The sequence below is a fragment of the Terrapene carolina genome, unplaced genomic scaffold (genome assembly GCF_002925995.2).
Source record: "Terrapene carolina triunguis isolate 2854851 unplaced genomic scaffold, T_m_triunguis-2.0 Scaffold558, whole genome shotgun sequence".
In the NCBI taxonomy this organism is placed as follows: domain Eukaryota; kingdom Metazoa; phylum Chordata; order Testudines; family Emydidae; genus Terrapene; species Terrapene triunguis.
The window spans coordinates 5,141,538-5,150,929 of NW_020664909.1; the positions used below are offsets into that span (position 1 = coordinate 5,141,538).

Sequence of the window (9,392 nt, forward strand, 5' to 3'; positions counted from 1 at the left end):
GACCACTACTGCATTGTATTAATTCAGATCTGCATCTGAACTGTAGAAGTCGAAACTAATTTGATTTAAATTCAGAAATTATGTCAAGGTTTCAGAGCTTCCTATCTATAATTTTGACACCTTTTATTTGTAATGTTAGATAAAGAGTTGGCTAAAGAGTGATAAGGGCATCAGTATTAACTCATCGCTTACAAAACACTATCCTGAAATTTCAAGCAAGCTCAATTCAATTCTTAAGGATGAAAGAACAGACCTTATTTTATCTGGCAATACTTTACTGTAGCCTATAGTCTGTCAACATTAGTACTCTGACTAATGCTTTACAGTCTATCAGTGTACCACCCCTTAAGGCACGAAAACTAGAGTGCTGCATCATGACTGCAGTAACTTTTTTCCCCAAGTGCTTCCATTTACAAGCTTAATGCTGAATTTCACTTCTGTATCTGAAGATCCAATACATTAATTACTATGGGGAGTAGGCATGTTACTCACCGACTAAGCAGAGTTATGTAAAGCAAGCATGTATACTTATCCTTTAATGCGAAATAAAAAATAAAAGACTTTCATCCTTGTCCTATTTTCTGAGATAGTATCCCATACATTTCTTGATTTATTGGGCTGACATCAGTACTAGGGCCCAAAACCCTAACCAATAGTTTAAACACAACTTCATTTCGAGGGAATCTCTTTTGTGGTTGGATCTATCATGCATTCCTTTTACTTTTCTAGACAACTAACATGTTGCAGAGCAGCCCCCCCCCCTCCAAAAAAAGTTTAATTACTACTCTGTTTTCTCTACCTACCAACCAATGTCAGTAGTTTGCACAGTGGACTGTAGACACACTATGTGCCCCACCTAGTCAGGGGATGCTTCCGGTCAAACTAGTTTCTCTTCGCCAAGCTAACTAAACAGTACAAAGTGTCAACATTTTTCATGTACAAAACTGCACATGACCATTGTGTTGCTGAATACGAGCAAAGACTTTTTATGAAAACTTTTAATATTAATATACTGTACAAAGTAATACATGCTCATAGCATTTACAAATTCAACGTGCAAACCCCTATTCAGGAAGATATTTAAGCACCTACCTTTAAAAGCACATGGAGTTCTATTGAAATCAAAGCTCCTACTTGTGAGCTTGAAGTTCAGGGTGTGCTTACATATCTTCCTGAACAGGGTCCTACAGACCCTAAAATTGAACATCTTTCTGACTGCAGTCAGTTATACTATAAAAATATATGCCACAAAACAAAACGGTTTTACATAAATGCTAATACCAGGAGACACAAGTATGGTGCATCTCGGAAATAATCAGCTAAGGAAACTGCCTTGAAATATGTAGCCTTTCACCTTCAGAACACTGGTTTCAATCGAATCCAATCTGTGTTGAATGTAAATTGTCATCTAAGTACCACTGGGCTGCCTTTGTGAAATAAGTTGAACTAATTACTTCTGATAGCATTTGTGGCCATATCACAAAAGAAACCATCACAATGGTCATCATTGTTGAAAGTCTGAGGAGAGATGCTATGAACTGCATGGACCTACAGTGGTTACCATTATACAGTCAACAGAAATATCTCCCTAGGGCTAGCATCCCTTGCACAGTTATACCATAGAAGTAGCCCTACAGAACAGGGTTGGTGCATGCTAAAATGGCAGTGCTTGTACTGTACTTGGCTTGTCAGAGAATTCCATTTTCCATGACTGCCAGTCTGCCCTCACCTTTTCCAAAATATTAAATCATGTCTAGTAACACAAAAATAAAATTACCATCATCCGAGCTTTGCATGCTACAATAGTAAATGAAAACAAGAAGTGATATCTACAGGCATACACATGCCAAAATATACCTACCCATGCATAAACATGTATGTAGCTATGTTATTGCAAAAACTGAATATGCAGCTCCCATACTCTGCATAAGTTTAGACATGATGCAGAATAAAGCAATTTTGTATACATATATACTCCTAACAGAACAGACCGTTACAGTTCAGAAAAAATAGTTTTCTGGGGGGAAAGAATTGTTAATGACCCTTTTACTGTCTGTGTAATGTAAAAGTAATAAGCTAAATTAAAGATTCCCAAATAAAAGACTGTTGCAAACTGACTTCCACTGTATCATGTTTAGCATTCTATGAAGATTTGAAGTTGCTTATTCAATTTATTAAATAACACAGATGTTTCACTATGAGGGGAAAAAAGTATTGGAAATCTCTCCTGAGGCATGTCTAATGAGCCATTATGACAGCAATTAAACACTAACCCACTGGCAGCCTGTAACAACTGACATTGCTACAGTATGTTTCTTCATCTTCTCATTAATTATACAGGAGTTAAATCTGCAATGAAGTTTGATTAAATTGAAAATGTAATTGCTAATGGAAGAAAAACCCAGTGCTCATTTTTTCATTAAGAGTTGCCTTGCTAATGATTACACTTCAGCTGGGAATCTGAAAAAGATTTCTGATCAGATTTTGAGCCAGAAGGAGCTCCACTGAAGTTAGTGGAGGTATGCCGGCATAAAACCAATGAAAATGAGACACGAATCAGGGCCTCTATTTCTATTCTTCTTATTCATTATTTGTATTACTGTTGCACCCCAAGACTGGCACCTCATAGTGGTACACAGTGTACAAACACATTAAGTGACAGCAAAACAGAGGCAGAGGAAAGGTGAGGCAACTTGCTCAAAGTAGTAATACTGAAAAGATTCATTTTCAAAAGAACCATCAGGAGAAATCCTAAAGCTGTGATCTGTAATGAGGAATAACCTCTCTCTGCATTTTTAAAGGGTTTGCAACCCGCTCTCTCTGCAATTTTTTAAAATCATCCTGTTTATTAAATATGCTGAACTAAAGGCACTAATGCTCTTTTTCCACAGAACTGATATAGCGTGGACAGGAGCTGGACAGACTTCCCCAAATTGTGCCACCACAAGCTCTTTCCAGCACATTCACTTCTGTAAGTGAGAGAATAATTTCACAGACGGCCAATAACTGTAATAAAAAACTGTGGAGGTGGGTTTTTGTGATGCTGGCACCGTCCACTGGGAAGTGGACCGAGATCATGAACTCATTTTTCACAGGCCAATCACTATCAGAAGGTAAACGTGTTGTTACTGCCATCATGAGTGCAATCTGAACCAATGACCTAGTGGTTAAAAACTCTCAAACGCATTTTGTCCCCTCATTCAAGTGAGCTGATCACTAGGGAGCACTATAAAGACCTCATGCATCACAAAACTCTGTACAGTCAATTATATAACTCCCAGCTACTGCCTGCCCTCACCTTTCCGTCAGCTCACTTCATAAAGCAACCCACGTGGTTGAGTGGGCAACCAGGGGCCCAGCATTCATCTCTTCACTAGACCCTGATCTGGCAAAAGGTTTCTAATAGCAGCAATCAGCAAATGCAGTCACCAAGCCACGCAGCTCAGATGCTAAGGATTCCTGTATTAGCTTTCTCAGGTGCAAGAATTAAGCCCATAAATTGTACTGAGTTTACCATTTTAAAAGTGTATCACTGGTTATGACCTTACTGAATGCCAGAAAAGGATGAGGTGAACAGGAAAGACACACTGAAAACAGTAAGAGGAATAATAAAGCAATCCATCCTTATTGTCTGCTGCTTGAATTATGACTGTACCTGCCATGCTGTAAGACAAGAAGTGCACATGAGATGTCCACAAGGCTCAATCTTCACATCTTTATCATTCTCTGCACAGATTTTACACAGCTGGAAAGTGGAACCCATTTCACAGTACAATTCATATTGTTCCTGGAACAAGAGAAAGTCAAGGTCAGTGTCACTAGTATGATCAGTAAATAGTGAAATATGCTTAAATACTACTTATGGCAAGCACATTATACTGGACTTCCCACCTGGCTTACAATAGTGCTGTGTACTACTAAGAAAGGTAACATCTATTTGACAGCCATATGGAGGTTACAGACAATCCAATTTTTTTTTTTTTGCTTCTTAAAAAATACATTTAATAGACCTGTTCTTCTAATGCCATTTCTATAAACATTATCAATAAAATAAAACTTGTGTTTCTAAATTATCTCACTATTAGAAATATATTCAAATTATAAAAAAGGAACATTTATTAACTCCATCATCAACTTTTAGGACAACAAGTTACTTTGGAAAATTTAGGGGGGAGGGGTCCAGAATCTAATAATAAGTATCATTAATAAAATCAGAAACATGAAAAAAAACTGGACTGCACAGCTCTGTTCCTGGCTCTCAGGTTTTGTGTGTGTAAGTAGCTTTGACGTTGCTTTAACTCCATCATTCCACAGCTTGGAGTTTGGGAAGCTGTGACCTGGCTTCTCCATGTAATCCGTTATTACAGGGGGCTGTGCCTTTCTCAATCGTCATTTCAATGCCAAGGAAAAGATACTGCCTTCCTTGTTTGTAATTTAGAAGAGGAAAATGAACAAGGGTCTGGAGGTCACAGGGGAGGATGAATAGGAGGTAAATTATGACTCACCGTAACAGTGATTTTTATGTAGTTTATTTTTAGTGTGAATCTAGTGCTGATGCAAACTGCTAGACTGACAGCTGCGAGGAGCCAATTCCTTTATTTAGCCACAGAACACATACAGTACGGTCAATGGAAACATGAGCTTCCCCAATCTGCCCTCACGTGCCTCAACACACATACAGAGAGACCACCCCTTACAGACACACTGAAAACAGCAAGGGGAATAATAACAAGGGGAATAGCGTAACAAGAGAAACTCATTCTGCACATCTCATTCAGTCTTTAGCCTCCCCATAAGACTGCCAACGTGGGTGCCATCTGCGATGGTGATTATGGGGATGTGCTCACCGTCTATTTGGGAATGGAGATTGAACTTCATTTCTTGTATGCTACTGAACAATAACTGATGGCACAGACTCGCTGAATGGCATTTACCTCATCCCCTCCCACCTGTCTATTTCAATTGGAAGCTCTTGGGGGAAGGGTCTCTTTCTAGCACTGTGTATTTGTTCAGTAATCATCATAATGGGGCCCTGATCCCAGTAGAGGCCACTAGGAGCTACTGTAACACAAATAACTCAAGTTTATGGCTTCATGGTGAGTATTTGGGTAACGTGCATACCAATTTTATAGCTGTGTGTGTCTGGAAGTATTGTGTGTGCTCGCTGTGCTGTTGGGGCAGGCAGTGCTGCCTGACTCCCCAGGCAGCCAACTGTAACAAACTGTAAACTGATGACTTGGGCGAGAGTGTGTAGGGGGGAGGGATAGCTCAGTGGTTTGAGCATTGGCCTGCTAAACCCAGGGTTGTATGTTCAATCCCTGAGGGGGCCATTTAGGGATCTGGAGCAAAATCAGTACTTGGTCCTGCTAGTGAAGGCAGGGGGCTGGACTCGATGACCTTTCAAGGTCCCTTCCAGTTCTAGGCGATAGGATATCTCCATTAATTTAATTTTAATTTAATTTAATTTAATTTAGTTCTGGGAGATTTTTGCTGATTTGTGCAGGTGAATGAAAGGTGTGTGCTGAGGTGAGAGGCTACATGTATTTGGTGTTACTCTGTGTGTGTGTGTGTGTGTTCATTTGTCGTGGTAGCAAATGAGGGGTGTGTGCTGCAGTGAGGGAGAGTGTGTGTGTTTGGGGTCATTTTGTGTGCTAGTTCAGGTGATTTATGTCTACAGGTATGCTGGGAGATGTGTTGCCCTGGGAGGTTTCTGTTTAGTTGTGCAGGAGGCGAATGAGGGGTGTGTGCTGCAGTAAGGGGCTATTGTGGGTCCTGGTTGTGTTGATTTGTGCGAGTGGCAAATAAAGGGGCATGCTGCAGTGAGCGGCTACTGTGTGGGGGTTTGTGTCTGGGGGTTGTGCTGGGGAATTTTGTGTTGATTTGTGCAGGTGGGGAATGTGCTGTGGTGAGGGGCTGTGTTATATAGAGGGGTATGTTGTGTGGTTCTGTGGGTGGTTTTGGAGAACTATGGCAGTTGGGCCAGGTAAATTGGCTGTAAAGTGAGCATGGTGATTGGTTGAGTTACCTCTGATATCACAATGGTCTAGGACTCTTGGCATGGCATAGATACACGCCTTACTGCAGCTGTACACAGCCTGGGTGTAATACTTAAGGTCAAAATGACTGTGAAATTAAAAATTGGATGATAACAGACCACAAAGCCCACTGATGATTAAACCTGGTGATATTCTGAACAAAACACACTCAACCATGCTGGTAGCGGTTTCCATCACTTCACACTGACTCAACGGACATTCTATCTTCAGAGTGATAAGACAGACAAGATAAGACAACCCTGGAATCTTTATATATAATAGATGAAACACAGATATAGCAAAAGATTCCAGAATTGAGAAAGGGTTTGAAGGTTGGCAGGCAAATTATTTACACTGTGATACAGTTTTTAGTACTAAGGAAAGGAGGTACACAAGTTTAGGAAAAATGGAATAAATTAAGGACCCAAGTCAGATGGCAATAAGCAGATGGCAATAAGGTACTGGGGAAAAGTAAAGAGCATGCCCCAGACGCTCAGCTGCCGCCAGTACGCACCAAGCACAGTTGTGGTGCTTCCCCACAGATGAGCCATGAGCAGCAACTTGTTCCTGGAGCCAGTTCTACATAGTTTCTGTCATAGTTTCTAGCAACCCCAGCGGTGTTCTAACCTACACGAGTTAGGTATGCTTGAAGGGATCCCGGGTTCATGGACAACAGCGGCATTCCAGCCACATCCCCAGTACTGGAGAAGGTGACTGGGAGGGTTCTAGAATAGAGCCAGCTATGCTGGATTTATGCCACCTAGGGATTCCCTCATACCAGGGGAATCAGCAGCAGTCAGTTAAACCAGATTTCCAGCTGCCAGAGCCAAGCAATGCAGCTAGAATAAGAGGTGAGGATTTGCCCCTTTGACTTCAACATACATCAAGACTGACCTTTGGAGAAGAAAGGAACTATGCAGAAGAGCAGTAGGGGGTTCTTAAACGATCAAAAAGGGCAAGAATTTTGGGCCAGGTGGCCTTTTCCTGCATGTAAAAACATCTACATAGCCCTAGGCTTCATTCTTTCAACATTAGTACAAAGAACACAGGGAGAAGAAGGGTGTCAGCCTTCTGGAAGTTTCCACACATTCCTCAGACAAACAATCATTTTAGAAGGTCTCCTACTCAGGGATAGACATTTTAATAATGAGTTCCCACTAATCCGACGAGTTGCAAATAACATTTTTCTTCCTGTAAATTCTGTAAACGTGGTACACAAACAGCATTTAGAACTGCCAAAGACCCAATAGGTCACCTGGGCCTTCCTCTGCAGTCAACGCAAGAATATTTCATCAAACATTGTACAAAGTTGTGTCTGGTCAATATAAGCACTTTCCAGCTCTTCCACAACTTCCCTGGAGACTATCCCAAAGTTTATAGATGTCGCTGTCAGGAAGATTCTCCTAATAACTAGCCTATAATCTTCCTTTCCTTCTAATTGTGTACCATTGTACAAAGGGGTATAATTCCCTTTCCTCTAGTTTCAAATATCTGCAGACTGGTGTCATGCCACTGCTAAGCCAAACTATACATATATTTAGGTATTTTAAGTTTCCCAAATAAGTCATTCCCTTCAGCCCTTTAATAATGTGTTCCTTTCCCCTGAATTCCCTCCAGTTTGTACAGCACACACAGGGGAAAATAAGACACACACTAGGAAATGGTAACCTTCCGATAATACCCCATGTACTTTCTTTCTGCAAGCTCTATACAGTTGGATATTCTGACTTCAAGGTGACTTCCAAGCCTTACTTTACTTCCCAGTCCACACATCACTATTACAAAATATTAAACTTCATAACCCTTCAGCACACAATGTACGAAAATGTTTAGCAGTTGTGAAAATTTCCCGCTCCCAAAACATGGTTAAAACAAAACAACTTAAAAAAAAAGAAAAAGGGAGACATCTGAATTACCATTATCTTTAGATTTTAAGACTTGCCATCCAATTCTTTCTCAAACCGCTTTTTGGTCAACCACATAATCTTAATAATGTTTCTCTAATATTTTAATAAAAACTTATCACCGGCGGATAGGGCACCAAGCAAACAGGGAACAGAATTTGTAACATGCAACATACCTGTGTAACTTTTATGTGATCATGTGGAGTAGGTTCACATAATCCTGTCAGATCAGGATTATAACTTCGTCCATCTGGGTACAGATAGCTGAATTACACAAATTATTATTAAGATTTATATGCCCACAATTTTCATGGTTAAAGTAAATCTATGAAATTCTGGATAGCCAATAAGGAAATATCGGATATTGATTAAAATGTATCTTATCTCTCCTGAGCATACTCCCAATTTCTTTGAACAATTGGCAATTGGTTAAACAGAATTGAATTATACTAAAATTATCCTTGGCACTATCTTAGGTCATCTTGCAACAGAATATGCTTAGTTGGGCCCGCATATCCACACAGAGTCTCGGTGATCTCAACACCATCTGCATAGTTCTAGTTGCTCAGTGTGATGCATGTAGCTGAGAATTCAGCACAATGGAACACAAATGATAGCAAGGGAAGAATACTGTATCTATGTTTATATTTAAGTAAATAATGAAAAGAGACTATATTTAGAGTGCATGGGCTTAAAATGAGAATAGCTAGGGATATTAAAATAGTAGGGTAAGGAAGAAAACTATTTTGATGTTAGTTAAGGTTCAATTGAGTTTCATACTGAAAGCAGGGATTCAACCTCATTGTAACATTTAAAGCACCCTCCCTCCCCCCTCCACACACACCTTTGAAAATCAGTTTAATCTCAGCTGGGACCATATATTAAAATGGATAAATCATAATGATATCATTATTGCATGGTGCCACTAAAGGGCAGAGTTAAAGTTGCCTGGGTCTCCTGACTGGGTATTTCCATACCTTAACGTATCTGGGTTTAAAACACTTGGATTTGGGATAATTACAACATTCCTGTAATGCACTCACCCTAAATGACTGATATGTACTCTCAACCTTAACTCTATTTTTCTGTTGTTCTTGTCTAGAAACGTTATAGTAGCAACAATAAAACACATCTTCTGTTTTACAAGACAGGAATCCTGATACTTTCTCAGATAAAACCACTTAGCATTCAACATTTTAAATTATCCTTTTAATTGAATTAATTGGGTGATGAAGTAGAGCAGCAAACTTGGATTTACTTTTAAAAGTAATCCAAAAGTGTAAAAACACACCCCGCAAGAGTGATACAGATGCCTATTTGTGACACTCACCACATAGAACCGATGTACTCTTAGAAAAGTTACAATTTTGCACAGAACTTTTACATTCCTGAGACCTTTATAAAAAGATCAAACTTCTCAGGGAAAACCCCAGAAAACCTGAAGTTTGGTGCG

At 39.8% G+C, this 9,392-nt stretch overlaps 1 protein-coding gene across 1 annotated transcript in view; it reads right to left on the bottom strand.

The window, feature by feature from the left end:
• The window catches only part of CBLB (Cbl proto-oncogene B), a 193,596-nt gene that overhangs the window by 60,691 nt on the left and 123,513 nt on the right, over positions 1-9,392 (bottom strand). The window contains exons 8-9 of the mRNA XM_029913263.1: positions 8,116-8,203; positions 3,656-3,787 (exon numbers count right to left, since the gene is read on the bottom strand). Coding sequence (XP_029769123.1) covers positions 3,656-3,787; positions 8,116-8,203 — 220 coding nt within the window. The remainder of the gene's footprint in view (positions 1-3,655; positions 3,788-8,115; positions 8,204-9,392) is intronic.